Source organism: Lutra lutra, chromosome 8 (assembly GCF_902655055.1).
Source record: "Lutra lutra chromosome 8, mLutLut1.2, whole genome shotgun sequence".
Classification (NCBI taxonomy): domain Eukaryota; kingdom Metazoa; phylum Chordata; class Mammalia; order Carnivora; family Mustelidae; genus Lutra; species Lutra lutra.
This window is the reverse complement of record NC_062285.1, coordinates 61,722,475-61,749,987: the sequence shown is the minus strand read 5'-3', so window position 1 is coordinate 61,749,987 and position 27,513 is coordinate 61,722,475. Positions and strand designations below refer to the sequence as shown.

At 43.5% G+C, this 27,513-nt stretch overlaps 1 protein-coding gene across 1 annotated transcript in view; it reads right to left on the bottom strand.

Moving 5' to 3' along the window:
• The window catches only part of SLC38A1 (solute carrier family 38 member 1), a 70,570-nt gene extending 43,433 nt beyond the window's left edge, over positions 1 to 27,137 (bottom strand). The window contains exons 1-3 of the mRNA XM_047743001.1: positions 26,827 to 27,137; positions 11,517 to 11,625; positions 7,174 to 7,390 (exon numbers count right to left, since the gene is read on the bottom strand). Of these exons, the coding sequence (XP_047598957.1) occupies positions 7,174 to 7,295 (122 nt within the window). The 5' untranslated portion in view covers positions 7,296 to 7,390; positions 11,517 to 11,625; positions 26,827 to 27,137. The remainder of the gene's footprint in view (positions 1 to 7,173; positions 7,391 to 11,516; positions 11,626 to 26,826) is intronic.
• Positions 27,138 to 27,513: the final 376 nt, after the last annotated feature.

Sequence of the window (27,513 nt, the reverse complement as noted above, 5' to 3'; positions counted from 1 at the left end):
AATTTAGTGTTGCTATTAAATAAAAGACTGTATTTAATCAGGATAACTTTAACAGCCAACTGAAGTCTCACCAAATCTTTATCCATAATGTCCCCCATTTGCCCTTCTTGTGGAGGGACTTGTTTTCCAAAAAGCATTTCCATTATTTTAAATCAAGAGAAAAGCCCCAACATGTTCAAAGAAACCAAACAGAACACCAGTACGCTGCCTGTTGGGGCAGATCTACGTTCCCAGCCCGGCTGCGTGCCTCAGAGTCCATGGCGGAGGACTGGTGGGCAGAGAAGAATGGAACGCAGGCACTGTGACCCCGGGGAAATTTACTAGGGTCAAACATTGTACCATGGAAAGGGATAAAGAATAAAGTCTCTGCATGATTGCCAGGGCTTTCCTACAGAATTTCTGCAGGATGAGAATAATGAACGTGACTTGCAGAGCTGTGGTAATAAGTAACCATTAAAAAGCATATTAAAAAACACAGTGTGTCAAATGCCTCTGTGATTCTGCCTCTTCTGGGGCGCTTTCTGCAGCCTGGCTTAATCGGTTTTCCCCTAAATCTTCACTGGCTCCGCCATGGACAAAGTTTCAAGTAGGGATCCCTTACTCTGCAATTCCAAGTACTGCTTAACTTAAGGTTGTCTCAACATCCCAGTGTTAGCTCCCCCTGCTCCGCAAAATGATCTTCGTTTTGGTGAGGAGGAGACAAGCCAGGCCAGGACATTCTGCACATCACCCCAGACCTTGACTACTACCAGCCTACTGCTGCCCAGAGCCTTTCCAGTAACGCCAAGGGTCGATGCACACATATTTTATGTGTTATATGTATTATGTATTCTTACAATAAAGCAAGCTAGAGAAAAGAAAATGTTATTAAGAAAGTCACGAGGGGGTCGCCTGGGTGGCTCAGTGGGTTAAAGCTTCTGCCTTTGGCTCAGGTCATAATCCCAGGGTCCTGGGATCAAGCCTCGCATCCGGCTCTCTGCTCAGCGGGGATCCTGCTTCCTCCTCTCTCTCTCTCTGCCTACTTGTGATCTCTATCAAATAAATAAATAAAATCTTTAAAAAAAAAAAGAAAGTAAGAAAGAAAGAAAGTCACGAGGAAGATAAAATACATTTACAGTACTGTCCTGTATTTACTTCAAAAACAATTGGACCTGTGCAGTTCAAGCCCGTGTTGTTCAAGGATCAACTATAGTAGCAATCCACTCCCCCCTCTCAGGAGACCCTCCATCTTCCTCTCAGCCAGGGGCATCCTGCCAGTTCAAAGCCTTCATCTTCCATGGTCTTCTTATGCTCTGGCCTTAAATGGAGTTTTCGGACTCTGACCTATTTACTATTTTTCTGCGTCACGAGGTCATTTTGCATCCTGAGTGGTTATGTGATGTCCCCACTCCCTCTTCTTCCTATATGTCCCTGCCCATGCACCCGCAACTCAGAGGACCCTATTAACCTGAATATGCATCTTCTTTTTAAGAAGTATGGAGTTGCTTAGGCTGCAGGGAAATCTAGCTTAGTAAGAATGAAGTCCTTAAAGAAAGCATCTTTATTCTCTTTATGTTGTTCCAAATTTTCCTTCTCTTAATCTTTATATCTCTGCTTTGCATTTCTGTAAACTTTTTTTTTTTTCAACAAATAAAACCAACCTCTTTTGTGAAAAGTCCATTCAAAATAACTAGGTTGTGCGACTTATTACAAGTTTCCATTATCTCACCATTTAAAAAGTGCAATTCCATGCTAAAAAGCATTGACCTCTGGCAAAGAAATTGAAATAAAATTTCTCTTTATTGACTAAAAAAATGGGCTGTGGGCAAGGGGGTCTTTGATATGGTCTTAAATGATAAAAGTGTTATTAAAAAAGTGTTTCAGGTCAACCTATGAAGCAGAATTCAACCAACTCTTAGGTAGCCAGTTGTTCTGTGCACAAAACAAAACAAAACCTACAGTGGCTGTCGCAATGACCTTCAACAGACAAAGCCTTGGAAAGGATGTAGGCGTTACACTGAGGTAGTGTGAAAGGAGGCGAAAAATCTAGAACAGTTATTTAAAACCAAAAATAAATCAACAACAACAACAATCCAATTAAGGATGGGTAGTATGATAGGAGAATAATCTTCCTATTGTGATCTCTACCAATCAGGTTCTTACTAGATTATAGTGTTTCATTTGAGGATTCATAACACAAAAGACACGAGTGCTTGAACTTGAATGACCTTTGTTCGGTCTTTCCCTGAAATCCTAACACTCTACACCAAAAAGGAAAAGAGAATAAGAGGAAAGAAGCAGTAACAAGGAGATTAGAAAACATGAAAGAATGAAAGAAATGGAAGGCATTTGAAGAGAAGACCGATTCAGGTGGCCAACAGATATGTGAAAAGATGCTCAACATCACTCATCATCAGGGAAATGCAAATCCAACCACGATCAGATATCACTTCACACCTATCAGAATGACTAACATAAAAAACACAAGAAACAATAAGTGCTGGTGAAGATGTAGGGGTAAAGGAACTCTTGTGCACTATTGGTAGGAATGCAAACTGATGCAGCTACTCTGGAAAACAGTCTAGAGGTCCCTCAAAAAATTAAAAATAAGATTACCATATGATCCAGTAATCCCTACTTGGTATTTACCCAAAGAATACGAAAACACTAATGTGAAAAGATACATGCACCCCTATGTTTATGGCAGCATTATTTGCAATGGCCAAATTATGGAAGGAGCCCAAGCGTCCATCCACAGGTGAATGGATAAAGAAGACAAGGTACATACATACAATGGAATATTATCAGCCACAAAAAAGAATGAACTTGTCATTTGCAATAACATGGTGGACCTAGAGTGTATTATGCCAAGTACAATGTCAGTCAGAGAAAGACAAATACTGTACGATTTTACTCATATGTAGAATTTAAGAAATAAAACAAGTGAATAAAGGAATAAAGAGACAAAAAACAGAATCTTAAATATAGAGAACCAACTGATGGTTATCAGAGTAGGCGGGGCTGGAGGGATGGAGGAAATAGGTGAAGGGGATTCAGAGTACACTTATCTTGATGAGCACTGAGTAATGTATAGACTGCTGAATCACTATATTGCATACCTGAAATTAATATAACATTGTATGCTAACTATACTTGAATTAAAAAAAATCTTTTTTAAATAAAGAGAAGACTGGGAAGTAAACAAAGCCTTAGTTGACGGGTAAACTCTACTGAAAAGAAAACAGACTTTATTTGGAACAGGAGCTGTTAAAGCAAGGAAGGACTTTTCTGACATGAAAACTGAGCATAGGAAGAAATAGTGGAAATTTCTTCCTTAATATGTAGAAAAGATATTACATTTTCAAGGGCCCTTCCAAGTAAGACAAATTTAGGACATAAATTCTGAAAAATATAGAGGGACCAAAACAAGCAAACAGAGGCTGGTAAGGGTATAGTAACAAGAGCTGCCCCAGATCCTTTCAAGAAAAATTTTAATTGAAAGACTCTCAAATTTTGTTAGATGCTTCTAGGGTCATAACAGCACTACCTCTGCACAGAGATGAGAACAACAATAGACAACATATATGAATATTTGCATGGATACAGCTAGGATAATCTACTAATGTTTCAACAACTTTAATATTTCAGTTGCTTTAAAGTAACAATAACCAGCAACCATCCGAAAGCTAAATCGATATTGTTATTCCTTGGGGTGGAGAACAGAGAAGTGCTTCCCAAAGAAAGAGGGTTGCCCTATGATTGATAAAGACTTTTCTACTTTTTTACTAAAAGGGTTACTATTGCCAGACACTCTGCCAAGTACTTTACATGGATTTTATCATCTCTTTTCACAATACTTACATGTGGTATCGTATACCATGTACTATTATTAGCTCCATTTTAAGAAATTAAGTAACTTGACCAAAGTTACATTGCTAAAAACTAAACTGCTGAGCTAGTATTTGAACCTGAGCTGGCTGGAGGCAGAGCCTGAATTCTTAACCTACAAACAGCAGAAGAGTATTGCATTTACTATTCCCCAACAATCCCATGAAGTCAATTATTATTATTATCCCTTTCTCACAGGGATGGAACCAAGGCTCAAAGCATGAGATCACAGAAGTGATCGAGCTAGGATTCAATTCAAATCTAATTCTAAACCATGCACTAATGGTTCCGTGTGTGTGTGTGTGTGTCTGTGTGTGTCTGTGTCTGTGTGTGTGTCTGTCTCTCTTTTTCTCATTTAACAAATATTTTGTAACATCCATCCTGTCCCAGGCACTCTTATCATATCATTACAAGGTATAAGAGATATAAAGATGATTAAGACGGCTCTTTCTGCCAAGAAGCTCATATCTAGAAAAAGAGCCTAGAGCTTGCTACTCTGAAGTGTGGTGCCCAGAGCGACAATATGGGCATCACCTAGGAGCTGGCTGGAAATCAGAATCTCAGGCCCCGTCCCAGACCTCCCGAACCCGAATCTACATTTTCACAAGGTTTCCAGGCATTTTACGTGCACATTAAATGTCAGCAGTGCAGGCCTAGTGGACATTTTGAAAGGTTTTCCTGTTTCAAGTATAGATTTCCATGACTACAACCCAAAAATTAGGGCATGAAATAAAACAACTGAACTGGAATAAGGGCAGGAGTCCTAATACCCACATGGCTCTACTCTATTTTTAACCAAACTTAAAAAGATGATTCTGAGAGTATCCTAGTGGGGAGTTTCCAGGCAAAGCTATCAGTTACATGCCAGGTAAGCAAAGATCAATATTTGCTTTCAACAGTCCCTCTGGCTTCCTAAAAAGAGACTCTGTGATCTAACAGTTCACTGCTCTGGCAGAGGGCTCCCTCCTAGATTCCCATAATTGAGCCTGCTTCCCTCACCCCATGTGAAAAAGCCACAAGAAGAGGGAGAGGTATTTAGGTGTCGCTTCTGCAGGAATCATGATGGGGGTCTTTTTTTGGTCTTTTCCATTTGCCTGTTTTGGCTTCATGTTGTCACATGCTGTTTTTAATTTGAATTGTCCTAGAGCCAGAAAGGAAGCAAGATTCATGAACTGTGTCAGGCAAAGAGATGCATCACACTGTATTTGCAGTAGCAAAGCCAGATTCCACAAAGCAAGTGGTCAACACCCGCCCGCCAGCGCTCCCGCTGTCCCCGCGTACTGCCTTAGTCACAGTCTGGGAGGAAGTGAGATCACCCAGGCAAGTTGCCCAAGCCACAGGCGAGAATGGGTGCTTCCAGCTGTTACAAGCTGTAATCTCTTCAGAAGCCTACCATTCTTAGTTTAGTAAGTACAACTTTTAAAGATCAAGTTCAGATTCTGAACTGAATAGTATAATGACTCATTTTAAGGTCCTCAAAGGTTTGCACTGCTTCAGGAATGAAGCTCTATTATACAACCAAAATGTCCTACTTGTGAAATGGTTAGACTCCCATCCCCTGTTAAGTGGAGGTCAGCAGTGACTGCAGAACACTCTGGGTGTACAGAGCTTAAGATAGCACTGGTATTTTATTTATTTTTTAAAGATTTTTATTTATTTATTTGACAGACAGAGATCACAAGTAGACAGAGAGGCAGGCAGAGAAAGAGAGGGAAGCAGGCTCCCTGCTGAGCAGAGAGCCCGATGTGGGACTCGATCCCAGGACCCTGAGATCATGACCTGAGCCGAAGGCAGCGGCTTAACCCACTGAGCCACCCAGGCGCCCATAGCACTGGTATTTTAATAAAATTGGTAAAGACTCTTTTTTTCATCCATGTCCCAGGATTATAGTTGGAGGCAGCAGAACAGAGCAGAAAGACAGGCATTTCTGACAGACCTGTGTGTACCCTTGGGCAAGTCATTTCATTTCTGAGCCTCAGCTTCCTTATTTGTAAAATGCATTTTTAAATTTTCCTTATTTGCATAAGAAAGCTTTGCAAGTCATAAGGAAAAATGTCAATAAATGTAAAAACACCTGACATTCAAGAAATGGAATTTACTATTGATAATTACTCAGAAAGGGTGCAAGAAGCATATTTTGGGTCCAACCATATGACATATCCCAACACAGTGAATGGTACTTGGATGATAATGAGGAAGTGTCTGGGTGGCACACTTCACCTCTAAGAACATTTAAGGAAGGGAAAAGGGAAGAGAAGAGGCAGGGCTGGAACTAGAGTTCATGAATGACGGTCCCCAAGTCCTCTGCTGGACTTCCAACTGCACAGCACAGCAGAAAGGAGAGCAGATTTCCAGAAATAATTTCCACAAAGGTATCTGGTTAGCTGACATATGTTTCCCAATTTCCTTCTGAACACCCCCCAAATGTGTACATTGTTGGTGTTCTCATAAGTGGTGCTATCTACTCCACTCTCTTCCTCTGGCCTTTTAGAAGGCTACATGCTTTCCACAAACCACATCACCAAGTCCCAACCGGGAGAACTTCCTGTGAAATGACCCCTATATCTGGCTACAAAATCCACATGTCAAAGAATGTCCCAGATCACTTAAAAAAAAAAAAAAAAAAAGTTATTGGCCCTACTCTTCTAACTTACGAAACATAGGACCCAAGAGTTGCAAGGACCTGCTGAGGTCACATTTGGGGCCAAGAGCTTCACAGGCACACTTTTCCCACCTGCCTCCCACCTGCCTCCTCCCACTCATGCTATCTTTTCTTTCTGTTTCATGTACTAAGTCTCTACTACAGTTTCTCAAGAGAGCCAATGGGCCCCAACTCTGGTTATTACTATTTAAAATCTGTGTTATAAATGATGATTATAATGCTGGATTTGTAGTTTTGAAATGGGATCATTGGCAAAGGGGTTGTTAACCGTTGGTGGGTGACAATGTAGGTGAGGGCAGATGATGCCCGTTCACGCTCACATTCAGCAGCGAAGTTCCAGCAGTCAGTCTGATTCACAAGCACAGAGCTTTTGAAAAGTTAGGGCTGGTTGGGGTCCATCGAATTTATATATTTTTATTAGACTCAATTGAAAGATTTGAAAAGATGAATAAATTACTTTCCTATTTGCTTCCTCTGCTATTGCAGACCGGGCCCAACAGATGTCACATAAGAAATTCAAATTACGTCTTCAAATGGAGCATAACTTTAGTAATGAATAATTCAGGAGAATAATCAAAAACCAGAATAATATTTGAGAGACATTTCTTTCATGGGCTTGAAAGTGTTAGCGCAAAAATACTTACCTATTTATTTGACCATTTTCTACTTCAGTGAAATCATTGGAATCGTTGCTAATGTTATCGTCCTCGGGCACTGTCATGTTCTGCAACTCCGTTAATTCGAGTCCACTTTTGAAATGCATCATGTTTACAAAGTATCTTTGGGGTCAAAAAAATTCGTCCAAGTTCTGTTCTGAGTATATTAAAAATGGATAGCAGCAAAAATATAAGCTTGACAGACCTAGAAAACAACACAACAAAAACTACTTAAACATACGACTATCACCACCAATGAAAGATAAACCATTACAAGTAAACAAAGTTAACGAAGTTAACTTCCTGATAACTTGTCCATTTTGCCATCCAATGCATTAAGGCCATCTTTGTATATCAAGTTATGGAGGCTTATCTCCTTTAAAAAAAAAAAAAAAAGATTTTATTTATTTATTTATTTGACAGAGAGAGGAATAGCAAGAGAGGCAACACAAGCAGAGGAAGCAGGAGAGGGAATGTAGGCTTCCTACTGGGCAGGGAGCCCTATACAGGGCTCGATCCCAGGACCCTGGGATCATGACCTGAGCCGAAGGGAGATACTTAACGACTGAGCCATCCAGGCTCCCCTGGAAGCTCCTTTCTAAATTTTATGCCTGTCATAAATCTCTCTCCATTTTAACTACAAAAGGAGTCCTGTCCCATGCTCTTGTGTGCACATTAACAGGAATACTGCATCCACAGTGGCCAATATAGATGCCTTTAATGGAACAGTGCATTTAAAATGAAAGTGATGCCGTTATTTTAATGCACCTGATCCCAGGACACACACAGAGTGGGTACAGACTACACAGACACAAAAGCACCTCAGATTTAGCAAGCCCAGTTTAATAAAAATGCGGATCCCCAATAAATGGCATCATGCGGGATCAACGACACAACCTGGGGGGGGGCGTCAAGCAGCAAAGGACAAATCTGTGGTTTGAAATTTAGCAAACACTTTATCCATCAACTGCAAGAGATTAAATCAATCTCTTCAGTGAAATCACTCTGTGTCAGGGAATCAGGGAATTAAAAACTCATACTCGGGGGATTTAGGTTAATCCACCTAAAACTATATTTCCTCTCCAGAAAGGAACAACTTGCAGAGTTCACAGTCTCTCCCACGTGGATGACGGGGGACATACATTTCCATGGTATGGGGGGGAAGAGGTTCGGACTCAAAGCATCACAAATTAAGAAACAGGTGGCCACCAAGACAAGCTAGACACAACTTGAAAAGCAGGGCCTGTGTAGGTGGAGGAACCCCCAAGGGTCATCCTAGTGAGGGCATAGGGGCCGTGGAATGAGGCAGAATGCCAGTAAGTTTGTTTTTCTTTTCACCTCCCAATGGCAAACCCCTTTGAATAGTACTTTGTCTGATCCTGAATTCCATAAGCGGCCTATAGCCTAGTGAAGAGTCAAAACTCTGATGTGGGGGTGCCTGAGTGGCTCAGTGGGTTAAGCCTCTGCTTTCGGCTCAGGTCATGGTCTCAGGGTCCTGGGATCGAGCCCCCATCAGGCCCTCTGCTCAGCGGGGAGCCTGCTTCCCCCCTCTCTCTCTCTGCCTGCCTCTCTGACTTTGTGAGCTTTCTCTCTCTCTGTCAAATGAATAAATAAAATCTTTAAAAACAAACAAACAAAAAAAACTCTGATGTGCCCAGCTAAGCACCCTAGTATATCCCAAGAAGCACTGTGCTCATTGATAGAATTTTCCAGACCCATAGGCAATACCTTAGAGTGATGATTTTTATTTATTTATTTATTTGACAGAGAGAGAGAGATCACAAGTAGGCAGAGAGGCAGGCAGAGAGAGAGAGAGAGAGGAGGAAGCAGGCTCCCCACTGAGCAGAGAGCCCGATGCGGGGCTCGATCCCAGGACCCTGAGATCATGACCTGAGCCGAAGGCAGAGGCTTTAACCCACTGAGCCACCCAGGCGCCCCGAGTGATAATTTTTTAGAACTTTTCCTCCTCTCTTTCCCACAACCAGGCCATACTGTACTCCTTTTTGTTCATACAGACTCCTATCTAGCACGAAATGCCCCTGCTTCCAGGATCCTTTACAACTTCCAACAGGGAGATTCCCCCAGTGCCAGAGACCTCTGTTCGTGTCCTCCCCCTGTGCTTGTCCTCTGGAGTCTGGACCCTCAAATGAGGGGATGCGGAAAACCCTAGAACCCAGGTACGGGTGGGAAATCCTGGAGACAAAGCCAATTATAGTACATTTGAAGCCTGCGGCCCTAAGTATGCTAGAGACCGCCCCTGCCATCTGGGGCCAGGGTAAATGGACCCTGAAGTGAGGGCCTAGAGGTCCCTACACACCCTCAGAGAGAGGAGGGCAACTCTGTCCCCTGCTCATGAAGACACTCTCACTGCCCTCTGGGAAAGATGGGAAGAAAGAAAAGAAAAGAGAGGAGAGAAAAAGAAAAGAAAAAAGAGAGAGAAAAGGAAAGGGAAAGAAGGAAGAAAGAGGAAGGGAGAGAAGGAGGGAGGGAGGGAGGAAAGGAGGGAGGAAGGAAAGAGAAAGAGAGAGAAAGGGAGGATGGAAGGAAGCAAGAAAGCAAGCAAGTAAGAAAGAAAGTACTTCCTAATACCTCAGGTTCTGGGAGACTCACCTTCCTACCGGGCAGGGCCTCTCCTGGACAGCAGGAAGCCAGGGCAGAGAGAGACTAGCCTCGAGTCTCCTGGGCAAAGGCACACCTGGTGGCTCAGGGCTGATTGTTCTAGGCAGGAGGCTGGTAAGGCTAGCAACCGGGCCATCACTAATTGTTCTCAGTGCCTTCACACAGCAACAGTGTTTACAACCTGGCTTTACTTGACCCAAGTTGCAGTGTGCTAACACGCACTCTGATGTGTTTGCCGCCTTAATGAAAGCTGCCCAGATGGGCTAGACTGGGTAATTTCCAGCAGTCTTGCCACACTGGCTCTCTCCTGTACAGCTTCCTCAGAGTCTGAAGTGATCCTACGGGGCTGGTGGGAAGCTGATTCAGTGGATGGTGTTTGCAGTTTGGGCTGTGTCCTTTCCTCTCTACAGACTGGTAGGAAATAGGACATGAGACAAAAATGTTCTGAGGAGAGGAAAAGTAGACTAATCATAGATCTGGAATCCATTGTTTGAATTTAAACTTTTGTATCAATATATATGTGTGTGTACAAGTTATATAGTCATTTAAATAAATGGCAAAAAGGCAAAAGCATAAAAAGAACGAGAGGACATCCTCGCCACTAAAATTATGTCAGTATTAGGCAAATACCAGTACTAAGTTCATCACAAAGAATAAATGTTTTTTTCCTTTGGCTTAAACAGGACATTTTTTTTTCACAGTGCAGGAGGCTAGATGTCCAAGAGCAAGGAGTCAACAAGCTTTGTTTCTTCAGAGGCCTTGTGGATAGCTATGCCTTCTCTCTGTGTCCTCACGTGTCTTGCTGCTGTCTCTGTGTTGTCTGTGTCCTAATCTCCTTTTTAAAAAATACATTTTTTTTGTTATGAAATAACCTATCTGAAATCTAACTCATTCTTGAAAATGAAAGCTGCAAAATGGGGTAAGTTAAAGTTAGTGACACCTCTTACCAAGACTGAGGCCACACTTAGAAATTCCTCTCTGGGCAATTTATCATCTATCTATTAAGGCTCGGTAATGAAGGATTTCAAAGTTTGAAAAAAGTCAAATTCAAGAATCTGAAGCAGCTTCATAGGAAAGTCACATTCAGACCAGTCCTTGAGAAAGAATTTTTTTTTTCTTATTCTATAACTAATACACACTCACCGTAGAATCATTAGAACAGACATTGTAAAAAAGATCCCACCACCCAAAACTGGTCCACTGTTAGACTCTGATGTATTTCCTCTCTTTTTTTCTTCATTATCCTTTCCTTCTTTTTCTTCCCCCATCTCTAGCTCCCTCTTCTCTTCTCTCTTTTTTTAAATATTGGGATTTTAGACTGTTTTTAACCTACTTCATGTAGAATTAGATTACAAGCATTTTGTAGAACAGAAAATTTTTTAACTTTTTTTTAAAAAGATTGTATTTATTTATTTATTTATCAGAGAGAGAGAGTGAGAGATCACAAGTAGGCAGAGAGGCAGGCAGAGGCAGAGAGAGAAGCAGGCTACCTGCTGAGCAGGGAGCCTGATGTGGGACTCGATCCCAGAACCCTGGGATCATGACCTGAGCCGGAGGCAGCAGCTTAACAGACTGAGCCACCCAGGCGTCCCCAGAAATGTTTTTTAAAAACAAATTAGTTCCTTATTAATAAATAATATAAGCTTTGCAGAAAAAATTAGAAAATACGTTTTTGCAAATGAAGGGGACACAAGTAAACAGAAAAAAGTTACCTGTTATGTCAACACACAAAGATGATCACTGTATACATATATGACCTTCCAGGGCCTTTCTACCCACATAGATGCAGTGCCTGGCACGTAGTAGGCACTCAATAAATATCTGTGAAATGAAAAGTGTACAAATAAAAAACAGGTATACATTTACAAAAATGGAAATCATACCATACAGTTTTTAACACACACATATATATATATTTATATTTTATTTATTTACTTGACAGAGAGACAGCGAGAGAGGGAACACAATCAAGGGCAGTGGGAAAGGGAGAAGCAGGCTTCCCGCTGAGCAGAGAGCCCGACGCGGGGCTCGATCCCAGCATCCTGGGATCATGAGCTGAGCTGAAGGCAGACGCCTAATAACTGAGCCACCCAGGTGCCCCACATATTTTTTTGCTTAAGAAGATACCATCTCCTATCCCGAGTTACACGGAGATAGTAAACGTGGGTCTACACCATCGCTGCAAATGTTTGCTGCTCTGCGGGACTGTGCGTAAATTGACACCCAACCGTTTACTTCTGGACAGTGACCCTGCTTAGCAGACAAGAGACTGACAGGTGGAGATGGGGCCTGAGCTGAGACTCCTCAGTGAAGGAGATCATGGTCAACGGCACTGGCAGGAAGTGCAGGTTGAGTTCAAGAAGCAAAGAATGACACCTTCACTGAAATACAGAGGCGATTAAAGACAATACAATTAATGAAAAGGCCTAACAGGGTCACTTTGTGAGGATCTTGATGTTAGCTCAATCATAATTACACTCTCTCAACATTTATAATGGGTTACAAATTAAAGTTTAATCAGCACAGAACATCTTTGGTCCTTTACCACAATCTTGTGAGGTACTCTTAAGCAAGCATTATCTCAGTATGCTGACTGGTACATTTTACCAAGAGTACCAACGTAAAAGACCTAAGTCTCTACTCTTCATGGTGTTATGTATCAGAGAAGAAGATACACAGAGAACCTTGTCTAGGCTTACATTACTTGTACCCTATTTAAGCAAGAAAGACAAATATCTGCATGATAGAGACCCAACTATATGGCAGAACAAAGAGTAAATCCAGAAAGATTTCGGAGGTATACACGGATACGGATGTACAGAAGTCAGGAAGGCAAGCAGGCAGGAAGGAAGGGGAAAAAGAGGGGGCCTGGAGCAATGAGCTAAGATTTTACAAAGTTAGGACTTGAACTATGTCTAAAACCAGGTGGATTTAGACCAGTGGATTGGGAAGACATAACTTGTACTGGGAATAGCACTGGCCAAATGTACATAGAACAGCCTTGCATGACCATTCAGATGAACCTCATTAGAGCAGAGGGAGCAAGGTACATGTTCTTGAGTAGTGGAAGGTTTACAGCTTTGGTAAATTCTGATTAAAAGACTGCAGCAGGGCACGCTTGGGTATCCAACTCTTGACCTCAGCTCAGGTCTTGATCTCAGGGTCGTGAGTTCAAGCCCCACACTGAGTTCTACACTGGGCTCCACGCTGGGTGTGAAACCTACTTAAAAAAATATATATATAGGGGCGCCTGGGTGGCTCAGTGGGTTAAAGCCTCTGCCTTCGGCTCAGGTCATGATCTCAGGGTCCTGGGATCGAGCCCCGCATTGGGCTCTCTGCTCGGCGGGGAGCCTGCTTCCCCCTCTCTCTCTCGCTGCCTCTCTGCCTACCTTTAATCTCTGTCAAATTAATAAATAAAAAAAAAATCTTAAAAAATATATATATAAAAAAATAAAAATAAAATAAAATACTAGAGAGGGAAAGACAAACCAAAGAATATATTGTCACTTAAGCCACGTCAAAAATCACTTTTGGGGATAAATACAGTCTCAATTGCTAATATACTTCAGAGTGGATTGGCCTGCTCGGTATTTGTTCCTACTCCTTTTAGTCCAGTTCTGTAATGATGGAAAGTTGAGAGCTACATTTCCCACAATCTTTTGCAGATGGGGTTCTAGGTATATTTGGATCCCACCAATCAGAGAGCAAGGTGGGGGGGTGGGGCAAGGCTTCCATGATGCTGATGCAGTTCTAGCAGGTGCAGATGGCTCTGGAACCAGCAATTGAGGCTCTGGATTCCTGATCAGCAGATTTAGGTCCCGAGGTGTGTTTCCGCATCATGCAGCTGAGACAGTGAGAAACTGGCTTCCTGGTTCCCTGGCTTCCGGATGGAGGCACAAGGAGCGGTTCCCCTCCAGACTAGTTTTAAGAGGTGGTATTCCAGTAATTATTCCAAGAGACCCAGCCTAGGGCCTGTCCTGCCATCTCTTCTGACAATTTTATAGGCACTTAATTGCCTGTATTAAATCCCTTTCACTTAACATACGTAGAAAGATCTCTGCTACATGCAACTAAACCCTAACTGATATTCATAATTTTATTCCCCCCCTTTTAAATTTTTTATTATGGGGACTTTTAAACATACATGCAAGTAGACAGAACTGAATAATGAGTCCCCATGAACCAACTTCAACAATTATCAATTCAGGCTAGTCTTGTTGAAGTTTAACCCCCACCATCACAGAGAATTATTCTAAAGCAGATCCGAGATATCCTCTCATCTGTAAATATTTCAGCACTTATCTCTGAAAAAAAAACTTTTATAAAACAATACTTCAGATCATTATCAACCTAAAAAAAATAATGCCTTCATATCCAGTCACACACACTTAATTTAAAAATTGTTATGAATTTTTTATTCTGTGAAACTAGTAAGATTAAACCTTTCCTAGCTCCACTAGCTAGGTCAGTAGTTTTGAGAAAGCATTAGGCCTAAGGCCAATGATGGTCCTATTCTTCCTGCCATCTCTTCTCAAGTCTAAGGCAGTTTGCCCATCTGAGGTCCTTGGATAACATGAATCCATGAGCTGCTTTCTGTATCTCAAAAGGCCTCAAACAAGCCAAACAAGTTGACTAAAATGTCAGGTATCCTTGCGTTAGGCTAGATTGCATTACCTTGCTGTGATGATCCTAAATTCTGACCAGCAATTTTGTATTTCTTTCAGTAATAAAAACTGGAAATAAATTAATATATTAAAGTTGTAGTCAACACTCATTAAACAGTATACTTACAATCTGGATATTGCATCACATATAAATTACACTTCAACTAAAACAAATCCTAGTGTATAGAAACGCAACTGACTTCTGTGCATTGATTTTATATCATGCGACTTTGCTGAATTCCGCTATCAGTTTTGCATCAGGTTTTGGGTGGAATCTTTTGGGTTTTCTACATAAAGCAACATGTTTTCTGCAAAGAGTGAAAGTTTGACTTCTTTGCCATTTTGGATGCCTTTTATTTCTTTTTGTTGTCTGATTGCTGAGCCCAAGATTTCCAGTACTGTGTTGAACAACAGTGGTGGTAGTGGACATCCCTGCTGTGTTCCTGACCTTAGGGGAAAAGCTCTCAGTACTTCCTCATTAAGGATGATATTCCCTGTGGGGTTTTCACATATAGCTTTTATGATATTGAGGTATGTTCCCTCTATCCCTACACTGCAGAGAGTTTTTAATCAAGAAAGGATGCTGTATTTTGTCAAATGCTTTTTCTGCATCTATTGAGAAGACCGTATAGTTCCTGTACTTTTTTTTTTTTTTTTAACATGGTATATCACATTGATTGATTTGCAGATGTTGAAGAACCCTTGTGGCCCAGGAATAAATCCCATTTGGTCATGGTGAATGATCCTTTTAATGAACTGCAGGATCGGGGCGCCTGGGTTGCTCAGTGGGTTAAAGCCTCTGCCTTCGGCTCAGGTCATGATCTCAGGGTCCTGGGATCGAGCCCCACATCGGGCTCTCTGCTCAGCGGGGAACCTGCTTCCCTTCCTCTCTCTGTGCCTGCCTCTCTGCCTACTTGTGATCTCTGTCTGTCAAATAAATAAATAAATAATATTTTTTTAAAAATGAACTGCTGGATCCTATTAGCTAGTATCTTGGTGAGAATTTTGGCATCCATGTTCATCAGGGATATTGGTCTATAGCTCTCCTTTTTGGTGGGGTCTTTGTCTGGTTTTGGGATCAAGGTAATGGTGGCCTCATAAAATGAGTTTGAAAGTTTTCCTTCCATTTCTATTTTTTGAAACAGCTTCAGAAGAAGTATTCATTCTTCTTTAAATGTTTGGTAGAATTCCACTGGGAGGCCATCTGGTCCTGGACTCGTTTGTTGAGAGATTTTTGATTCCTGTTTCAATTTCTTTGCTGGTTATAGGTCTGTTCAGGTTTTCTATTTCATCCTGCTTCACTTTTGGTAGTTCATACGTATCTAGGAATGCATCCATTTCTCCCAGATTGTCTAATTTGTTGGCATAAAATTGTTCATAATATTCTCTTATAATTGCTTGTATTTGTGCAGTGTTTGTTGTGAACTCTCCTCTTTCATTAATGATTTTATTTATGTGGGTTATTTCTCTTTTCTTTTTGATACGTCTGGTGAAGGGGTTATTGATCGTATTAATTCTTTCAAAGAACCAGCTCCTAGATTTGTTGACCTGTTCTACTGTGTTTTGTTTTGTTTTAATTTCTGTATCATTGATTTCCACTCTAATCTATATTATTTCTCTTCTCCTTCTGGACTTGGGATTTATTTGCTGTTCTTGTTCCAGCTCCTTTAGGTGAAAGGTTAAGTTGTGTATTTAAGACTTCTTTCTTGAAAAAAAAAAAAAAAAAAAAAAAAAAAAAAAAAAAAAAAAAAAAAGACTTCTTTCTTGAGAAAGCCCTGTATTGCTATATCCTACCCTACGACCCAGCAACTCTCCCACTAGCTATTTATCTGAAGGATACAAAGACAGTGATTTGAAGGGGCACATGCACCCCAGTGTTTATAGCAGCAATGTCCACAATAGCCAAACTATGGAAAGAGCCCAGATGATGTCCATCAACAGATGAAGGGATAAAGAAGATGTGGTGTAGATCTACAATGGAATATTACTCGGCCATCAAAAAGAGTGAAATCATGCCATCTGCAACAGCATGGATGGAACTAGAAGGTATTATGCTAAGCGAAATAAGTTAGTCAGAGAACAATAAATATCATATGATTTCACTCATATGTGGAATTTAAGAAATGAAACAGATGAACATGGAGGCAGGAAAAAGAAATAAAGTAAGATGAAAAGAGAGAGAGACAAACCATAAGAGATTCTTAACTACAGGAAACAAGCTGAGGGTTGCTGGAGGGGAAGGTGATGGGGGATGAGGTAACTGGGTGATGGGCATTTAGGAGAGCACTTGAGGTAATAAGCACTGGGTGTTGTACGCAACTGATGAATCACTAAATTCTACCTCTGAAACTAATAATACACCATATGTTAACTAAATTGAATTTAAATAAAAACTTTTTATTATTTTTTTTTTTAAAGATTTTATTTATTTATTTGACAGACAGAGATCACGAGTAGGCAGAGAGGCAGGCAGAGAGAGAGAGGGGAAAGGAGGCTCCCTGCCGAACAGAGAGCTCGATGCAGGGCTCGATCCCAGGATCCCGGGATCATAACCTGAGGTGAAGGCAGAGGCCTTAACCTGCTGAGCCACCCAGGCACCCCTAAATAAAAACTTTTTAAAAAGCTTAAAATTGATACTCAAAATCTTTGAAAATGATCTTTGGGAGGTGGGGAATAATAAAAGTGGCCTTTGGTTGTGAAAAGCCTAGGAGTCTGTAAGCAATCTCAAAGTAAAGACATTTTCTCTCTTCTTCAAGACTCTGACTGGCTTAACCAAATGCAAGTCACAACTCTGCTAGCACTTTGTATCACCACTTCCTCTCCACGCGCTCCCCTGCCCTCCGCCAACCACTCTCAGCTCCATATCTGGAAAGTGACTTGTCTGTAACCTTGAAATACCAGCCCCCACCAGCCTTTTACTGCCAACAACCTGAACAACTTGCTCCCGTCTTCATCACTCCCCTGAAACCATGCTCAACTGGCAAATTCCGGCTCCACCATTCAGGAGCTGTTGACCCCAGGCAAGTAGGTTAATGTCGCTTTGCCTCAGTTTCTGAATCTGTAAACTGGAGATGAAGAATACCCACCTCAAACAGTCATTATCAAGAGTCCATGCTCGACTCCACGGGCAGCACCTGCAACAGTGCCTCATACTACTTGGGACGATACTTGCTACTACTGCTATCACTTCCGGTCAAGGCAGGTGGCCCTTTCTCAGTTCTCATTTTCTCCAACTGCGGCAGGCAGGGAGCATGGCTTCCTGACCTCGCCCCCCTCCCCACCGCTTGCTTCTAAGCACTGCCTCTAGGCTAACTTCCTTCTCCCGCCTGGAGGGTAGGGGTTCCTCCTTCTAGCACACACTCCAAATTCTTTCTTTTTTAAGGTTTCAAGCCTGGAGTGTCAGGTTCCATCCCACAAAGGCATCTTTCAGACTTTTTCCCCAGTCTTTTTCATTTCATAAAACTGGCATTCCTCTGCATTATGAAATAGGATCTCCCTCATAAATACTACTTGATAAAGATCAAGTCACTTAACATGTCACATGTTTCTTCATCTGTAAAATGAGAAGGCTGGAGGGAGAGAGGATCTCTCAGGTTCCTTCCAGCTCAGAAAAATTTCCACGAATTCTTTTTAGACGCCAGGGGCCCGCTGGACTTCTTCACGCGGATGTTTGCCATTACCTCAAACTCCACATGCCTAGTAGAACACATCGCTGACCTCACACATCAGCTTTGCTATTCCTGTTAAAGATAATGTTTGTTCTCCTCATCACTCAGACTTGGGGCCCGGGTATGGGCTTTAATGCTGTTTACTATCTAATCAGTCACCATGCTCCATCAACATTCTTTCATATGTCCCCTCCCTGCCCCTCATCCCTCCCCACCCACAATCCTAACTGGCTTTCCTCCATGCTACCTGCTGACCCTGCCCTCTCCCCACTACAGAGTCAGGTTGTTCCTGAAAATACATGTCTGGCCCATCCCTCTTCTCTTCTTGCCAATCATAATTTCCCAAAGTCTACAGCATGAAGTCTAATCTCTGGAACCTTACAACACAATCCCAGATTGCTCGTAACTAGCTCTTTAATTTTCTCTCCAATGACATTCTCCTGAACCTTCCATTCCCTCAATAGATCTAGTCTTAACACAGTTTTCTGCTTTGTTCACACCATTCCTTTGGCCCTGAACATGCTCTCCTCCCCCTTCCTGTGAAGCCCATTTCTTTTCTTTTTTTTTTTAAGATTTTTATTTATTTAATTGACAGACAGAGATTACAAGTAGGCAGAGAGGCAGGCAGAGAGAGAGGAGGAAGCAGGCTCCCTGCTTGAGCAAAGAGCCCGATGCGGGGCTCGATCCCAGGACTCTGAGATCATGACCTGAGCCAAAGGCAGAGGCTTAACCCACTAAGCCGCCCAGGCACCCCGTGAAGCCCATTTTTATTAGAGTACATTTCTCTCAAAGCCCAGCTTATTTGTCTTCATGCTTTTTTTTTTTAAATTTCAAACCAACCTTCTCTGTGATATCTTTCTTTTTTTTTTTTTTTTAAAGATTTTATTTATTTATTTGACAGAGAGAGATCACAAGTAGATGGAGAGGCAGGCAGAGAGAGAGAGAGAGGGAAGCAGGATCTCTGCCGAGCAGAGAACCCGATGCGGGACTCGATCCCAGGCCCCTGAGATCACGAGCTGAGCCGAAGGCAGCGGCTTAACCCACTGAGCCACCCAGGCGCCCTGTGATATCTTTCTTTAATGAGCAACCCATGATTGATTATTTACCTGTCATGGATTCTTTAAGCATTTTTGTATAGATTACTCATTGGCTTATACAAGGGTTCTTACATATGTTGATAGTCTTCATGTGTACGTATCATCCTCCGTAATTAGAATTTCAGCTCCTTGAAAACAGGGGTCATAGACTGCGTAGCTCCCTAGCACATGGTAGTAGCAAATACGTTAACAATAATAACGACAACTAAATTTAAAAAACAAGCTATGATCATCTGTCTGCAGACAATATATTAATGATCCTCACAAACACACTTTCTCAGTAAAACAAAATAGAATCGGGAAGATAAAGGAAGTAACATGAATAGCTTCACCTCCTGGTTTCATGAAGTCTGCCACTTACTTCCTTTTACATTTAATCTGGGCATGTGAGAATTGTGCGGAAATACATTTAAAACTGTAAATTACTATATAAACGGAAAGTATTTATCATGAACATCACAGTCACTATGCTTGGAATGTTTAGGAATTCTTGGCATGATTTCTAAAGGTCCAGAGAAAGTGGAATTAATTAAGGCAGTGGTTCTCTACTGGGGACAATTCTGGCAATGTCCGAAGACATTTCTGACCGTCACAAGTGAGGGGATGCTGCAGATTCCTAGGGGAGAGAGGTCAGGGCATGCTGGGAAATGTTATACAATGTACAGGATGGCAGTCCACAATAGTTGTCTGGCTGCAAATGTCAGCAGTACCAAGGGAGAGAAGCCCCCTGTCAAGGAAGCTCGCCAGGGAATGAGCCGCTCACTTCCTGGGACAGGAGGAGCCCTGCATCCTACCTTGTTCACAGTCTCCCAACACCTGCACCCATCGCTCCAGAATTATTCTTCTCTTCCAGTTCCTATGTGGTCTTTTATTTTTATTTATTTTTTTAAGATTATTTATTTATTTATTTGACAGAGAGATCATCACAAGTAGACAGAGAGGCAGTCAGAGAGAGAGAGAGAGAGAGAGAGGGAAGCAGGCTCCCTGCTGAGCAGAGAGCCAGATGCGGGGCTCTATCCCAGGACCCTGAGATCATGACCTGAGCTGAAGGCAGCGGCTTAACCCACTGAGCCACCCAGGCGCCCCCTATGTGGTCTTTTAAATGTCCGTTATCAATGTGGCCAGCCTATGATATCTGGGAATTAACCTATCCATATTCAGATGTTTTGAGACAACTCTGATTTCTCTAAGAAAATACTGATAAACTCCAGAAGTTAACAAAGTCAATCTGTAACTTTGGATATGGGACAAACTGCCTATTACATTAAAAAAAAAAAAAAAATCCCCATGATGCTTAAATAAATGAGAACAGTGAATGTATTTGAGCAGTGTGGGTACCACAAAACTAAAAATCTTCCTCATTAACTGAAAATTCATAGATTTAAATAACTACTAAAAACACGGCGTTGAAACAGCCTGGAACAGTTCAGCCTCTGAGAAAATTCCTTCTTGGCACATGTATGTTTTTGCTCTAATGATGTTTTTGATCAAGAACTAAAACACTGGATAGGATTGTCTTTGTTTTTAAGGCTTATCCAAGCTATGACAGGTAGTTCCCAACAAAATATTCAAGAAAGAATAGAAATAATGAGAATTTTAAAGCATCACAAAATGGTGCATGTAAAACAAAAAGATCATTTACACTAAAAAAGTACAAATACACCTTCGCGTGAAAATAGAAAACATCATAAAATACACTATGCCCCAATACCAAATGATGTAATAATCCTTGGACAATTTTTTCTTCCCTCTAGGCCTGTTTTCTCACCTTAAGACAGGAAGTTCTGATTGACCAATGTTCTCTCCAAGATCTCCAGTTTTAAAACCCTCTGAATTTATGATCCTATCGAGTGTTTCTTAATGGATCGCTTTCAGAGATAAGAAATGAGCTTGTGGGCAAATCTTCTGAATAGGTGAACTCAGCTGGAAGTCCTCAGTTCTAGACAGAGACAGAGGAATCACCCAGAGAGTTTAAAACAAAATAACCTAAAACACAGCAGTTTCTGATTTAATTGGTCTAGGGTGGGATCAAGCATGGATAGTTTAAATGCTCTCCAGGGGATTCGAATGTGTTAGTACTAAGGTCTATGGATAGATTGCAAATACAACCACAGCCCACGTACATGTGACAAATGAGCAAGGTAGACTGGGCGTAAGAACCTGGAGAACACGTATCCCACCTATTTCAGTAGGAATAGGACAGACCTTTTGATTTTTTTTCAAGAAATGCCAGAAATCAGGGTGCCTGAGTGACTCAGTCAGTTAAGCGTCTGCCTTTTGATCAAGGTCACGATCCCAACCTCCCGCACTGGGCTCCTTGCTCAGCCCGGAGCCTGCTTCTTCCTTTCCTCCCCACTTGTGCTCTCTCTTGCTATCTCTGATGCTATTGCTCTCTCTCAAATACATAAATAAAATCTTAAAAATAAATAAATGCCAGAAATCCAATTTTAAGTGAGGATCTGATGTTTAGATATTGACAACTAATTTCAAACAGTTTTAAAGGAAAGTGTAGGTCACACAAAATGTACCCACAGGCTTTATTTGGCTTTCTAGCCACCAGTGTGCAGCCTCAATAAATGAGTTCCAGAAATCAAAGACAGCTTTTCCTCTGGTCTGTCCTGTCTCTCCTACTCAGCCTCTTCCTCCCACACCTGGGTCGGAGCCTATCCCTTTCCTTTTCCTTTCCATTGCTTCTTTTTTTTCCAATCCTCTTCATCACTCCTAAAAGATGGAAACTGAGATCCACACATTAAATCTTCATGTGGCCCCGGCTGTATCACTGGGCAGGACTGTACAGCTGGGAACACTCACACCGTGAATTGTAACCTGAGGCTGTGCATCCATGAAGTCAACAATGGGTTGGTTCAGTCAAATCAGGGGAAAAGTCAGTCAAGCTCACAGTTCGGCAGAACTTAGACTTTATATCAAACAACATATGGAGCGCTTCATTTAAATTCTGACTTTGTTTTGTTTGCTTTAAAATCTAAGCCACTGTAATTAGAATCATCCTGGGTGTTTTTTAAAAAATATTCGCAAGTCTGAGCTCCATCCCAGGCTGACTACATCTGAAGATCTGGAAATGGAGTCTGGGCATTGGTAGCTTTTAAAAGACTTCAAGTGAGTCGGGGAGGCACCTGGGTGGCTCAGTGGCTGAGCGTCCAGCTCATGTTTTCGGCTCAGGTTGTGATCTCAAGGATCATGGGATCTAGGCTTAGCAGGGAGCCTGCCTGGATTCTCACCCTCTGCCCTTCCCCCCACTTGCTTCTGAGCACTCTCATTCTCTCTCTCTCTCTCCCACTAATAAATAAATCCTTAAAAAAAAAATTAAAGACCCCAAGTGGATCTAATGCGAAGGCAGAATTGAGGATCACTAATCTAAACTCGTCCCGTACACCTGTGGATTAGCAACACATTGAACTCCAAATGATTATCATCTCAAGTGCTTCTTTTAACTTGTGCAAGGGCTTCCTCAGCTCTGTTCTCATTGTGTCTTCACAACTCTGTGTGGGTGTGAGCTCTGTGTGTGTGAGCTCACTCTGTGAGCTTGGACACTATTTATTAGCAATGGACAGATGAGAAAACGAGGCATAAAAATGTGATATGATTTGCACAAGTGCCCCCAGCTAATTATTGGCAAATTACTGGCAAAGACGCATTGGAACTGAGGCAGAGTTCCTTGATTGTAAGCCTGGTTCTGGCAAAGGGGCCATCCCGATCACTGAATTATTACTGTTATTGAGTAACCCTAACACAGAGATGGGCACTAGAAAACCAATGACTATGTGATCAAATTTCAGAAATGAGTGTAACTGTTTTTAAAAGACGCGGTTTAGGGTCAGTGGTCCAAGGTGTCTTTTTCTGAAGTCTGTGATGTGATTTTGAAAGTGCTTACTTCTGCACACATCCTTCCCCCACACCCACACCACCTTCATAGTTTCCATTAAGATATTATTTTCAGAAAAGTGTTTTAAGTGATTAAATATGCACAGAATATTGGAGGTAAGGGGAATATTACTGATCAACTTTCCCACCACCTCTGATAGCTGAGATACCTGAAGTCCCTTTTAATTCAAGACATATGGAGTGCTACCATGGTGCCAAGGGCTTGGCACCCATTATCTGAATTAAATCTTCAGGATAACTCAGTAAGATGGATACAACTATAACCACCATCATCATTATCTTCATTCCCATTTAACAAATGAAAACATAAAGGGGGGAAAACAAAGGTAGCCACCTGGGTGGCTCAGTCAGTTGAGCAGCTGACTCTTGATTTCAGCTCAGAGCATGGTCTCAGGGTCCTGAGATCAAGCCCCATGTCAGGTTCCAAACTCAGCTGGGAGTCTGCTTGAGGATTCTCTCTTCCTCCCCCTCCACCTCTTCCCTTTGACTCTTTCCCTCTTCTGCCCTTCTCCCAGCACTCTCTCTCTCAAGTAAATAAATAAACTCTTAAAAAAATAAAAACAAAACAAAACAAACAAACAGAAAACCCCACAAAAAGCAAAAAACAACCCACTAAGGTTTGGAGGTGCTAAACAATTTGCCCAATGTCCCTGGGCTGGTAAGTTGAAACCCAGTATTTACTTTTGACTCAAAGTCTGTGTGTCCTCATCTCCTGCCCTCCATCACCTAGAGTGATAAAAGTGCAAAAAGTAAAAGATATATCTTTATGAAAATGCTGAGAGATGATCAGTGAACAGTGATTTGAAAGGGAAGAAAAAAGGCATTTGGGCTAGGCCTTCCCAAATACACAGGATAACAGCAGGCATTCTAGTCCAGAATCAACGCCCATGCTGAAGCAGAAAAACCACAGGGAGAGCACGGAGTGAACTGTGAGAAAGATGGAAAGAGATGAGGCGTCGGACTGTGGAGGGTCCTCAGGGCCTGACTAAGGAATCGAGACTTTAACTTTAGGCCATGGGAACTCCCTCAAGGTTTTTAGAAGCAAAGTCACTTAAAAAAAAAAAAAAAAAAAAAAGTAAACTGAGTTTTAGAAATCCAGATCCCATGGAAGTGTGGAGACTGAATTAGGGGAGCAGGGCCTGGTACCCAAGGAGAGCAACCAGAAAGCTGTTCCGCCTCAGGAATTCCCTGCTTCACTCTTCACCACGTGTTGTGCTGGCCTGAAGCACGGGTTTCTTCAAGGCACCTCCACGTCTCTTTCATGATCCTTGTATCCCAACACATGGCTTGCTTTGCCATGTCTAGGACAGATGACAGGGACCTGAACTTGGGCAGTGAGAATAGAGGTGAGAAGATAGGTTTGAGAGGCATTTGCAAGGGCCTGGTAACTGCTCAGAAGTGGGGAGAGGGTAAGAGGGAAAGAGAAGCAGGGTAAAGAAACCTCTTGCATCTTCGCTTGGGAGAAAGGGGAACAGATAATGGGATATAGAAAGGAAGGGATGGTCACCAGCGCATAAAGAAGTGAATGAGACGACTAAGGTCTCAGTTTGAGAGGCATTTATTAAACAGTAACTGTGTGCAGGGAATTAGGGGAACAATAAGGAGTAAGATTGGTTTTTGCCCACAAGTGTCATCCAGAGGGAGGAAAAATACAAGACTAGAATAGACAGATGCCTGGCCTCTTAGTCTCTGGACAAACGTCACCCTCCCACACAGGCCCTGCTAGACGGTCATCTATTCCAAGTGCCCTCCCCATCACATGATCTTGTTTTATTTCTCCCTTAAGCTAACAAGTACCTGAAATTCATTATATGTGCATTTACGGTCTCTTCCCCCAAGAGAAGGGAAGCACGAACTTTATCTAGTCACATATAATAAATCCTCAGTAGGAAATATTTATTGAATATTGGGGAAAGGGGGGTTGCCGTGAATAAACTTGATCAAGCTTTTAAGACCTCAAACCAAACTAGGCAAGTTTCCTAAATACATAAGCTGACATGCTGAGAATTGAAGTGGCCGGGAAGAGTAAAGCCATTTTGAGGTTGGGGCCAAGCAAAATCCAGGATCAGTGCCTCATCTTGACTGTTTCGCATAGATTTCAGGAGTACCCCCCACCCCCACCCCGTGAGACGTTTCAACAATGAGGCCAGCCAGCCACCTAGCTCAGGTTTTATTTCCGTTGTCCTTCTGACGTCAGAAAAAGCACGAGTTGCTGCACAGTTTCTTCTATCAAGGTGACAAATTACAGCCTTGCCGCTCTCTGCAGTCTGCAAACCACAGCCTTATTCTCTCCTCCCCCTTGTATTAAAAAAATTAACTCCACTGCAGAGATGTCAAATCCCGTACACATACACATAAATACCGTTTCTTAGCGCCGGGGTCTTTTTCACTCTTAACTACATAGATCACCATGGTTTCGTCTGAGAAAGTACGTGATCCTGGCGGCAGTAAGGTTTCCACGGGCAGAAACAGTGCTATCAAAACTGGGTCCGCGCCGCAGAGAGAGACACAAAGGGCTCTCAACTGTAGCACCACCTTCTCAAGCCCGAGACCGCCTGAGAAAGGCATCTCGAAACGCGGTGAGGCTGCAACCGCGAAATTCCTTTTACCGCCATATGCTCTTGTATATCCTCCGATCACAGTTCACCCTAAATCCAGGGGCGGGCGACCTCGCAGGGAAGCAGCACCCAGGCAGCCCCATAACCTGCGCGGTCCCAGGGGATGCTAAGGAGCCAGACCCTCAGGGACGTGGATTATGGGGGTGGCGGGCGCCCCAGGGCGCGCACTGGGGCGAAGGAGCGCTTTCCTCCCGGCACCGACGCGGCGAGTTCAAAGGCCTTTTGTGGCCACGTTTAGGGACGCGAGCGAGGCGCCGGGGACAGGAGGAGGGAATGGGAGAGGAGCCGAGGGCAGTCCGCGCCCGGGCCCCGCGCGAGCGGTGGCCTTTTGTTCGCCAGCTCCCGCGGAATCCAGCTCTCAGAACAGCACTTCTCTTTCTCCCCTTCTTCCTGTTGGAAAGCACCTCTTCAGGGCGGGAAAGGACAGTGAATCACCGCCAGCTTCCTTTAGTAATCTTCCCCCTGCATCCTCCTACTCTAGGCTGCTGCGAGAGGGGGCAGAGCTCGAGGAAGGGGCTGCAAACATGCTCCTGTTTACTCGCGCTCGGCGGCTCGGTTCCCTCGCGGCGCCCAGTACCCCAGCCCCAGCCCACCGCACGCACACCCCCGGGGGCATCACATGCTCTCCTCTGGGCCCTGCGGACGCAGGAAATTCCCCCCAAATGTCCGGATTCGAGCACTCCTCGGGTATGCAGCAGCGCCCTCCCGTCCGCTGCACTCTCCCTCCAGACCCGCGTGGTCCCCGACCCTAGTATCATTTAACCAGATCGCGTGCCACACTCTACCGCTATGAAAACAGACCCAGAAAGTAAGCCACAGCCCACGCAAAGGTGAATTAAGGGGCCCCTGCGCCCCCTTACGCTGCCGCGTGTGCTCGAAAGAACAGACGATCTGGACTTTTCCCGTATTTAATACAAGCAAAATCCGAAGGCTGCGGGTAGAACCGCGAACTCCTTCCTTCCACGCCCGCATGGGTGTCTTGTACGTTACCGCCTCCTCTTGCATCCAAAACATCCCTTTCCTCCCTGCCGCCGCTCCCTTGGCTCCCCCTGTTAAAGCAAAATCGCCTTACCTTGGGCAATAAAGGGAAAAGTGGCAAAAGTGGACCAGGTGTCCGCCCTTCCGGGATTCCCCCGGCCGTGTGATGTCCTTTGTGTCAAGGTCCGGCTGCCGCGGCGGGGAAAGGTGGCCTCCGTCAGCGAGGGCTGGGCGGGGAGGGTTCACACGCGGCGGCGGATTTCCGAGGAAGGTGAAGGGCGGAGGTTCCCAGCGACCTTCAGGCGGAGCGGCGTGGCCGCCCCAGCCCGCGCTCTCTGGCTCTCCTCCTCCTTTCGGGGCCGATTGCATCAGAATCTCCCCCCACCGCCAACCCCCACCCACACTCTGCTCGCCAGCCTCGCACTTACATCCACACGCTCTGGCACGGAGGGTCTCGAATCGCAGTCATTCTCCTACTGGGGGGCGCGTCGCCTTTGCACATCCATGGCTCGTGATGGTTTAAAGGGGAAAGTCAGGCCATTCCTCCGCGTCCCGCGTCCCGCGCGCCGTCGCCTCCCCTCCCGCGCGCCCGCTCTTTAACCAAAGCTGCTTGTCACTGAGCGGTGCCCGTCACATGGTGTCTCTGCTGGCGGCCGCGCCTCGCGACTTCCCTCTTGCAGCTCTTAGAGGATGCAGCGACCGCGGCTGGCGGAGATTGAGCATCGGGGAAGGGGCGAGGGAGGGTTTGCGGGGCGTGAGTGTGCTGGGCGCACTGACGGTG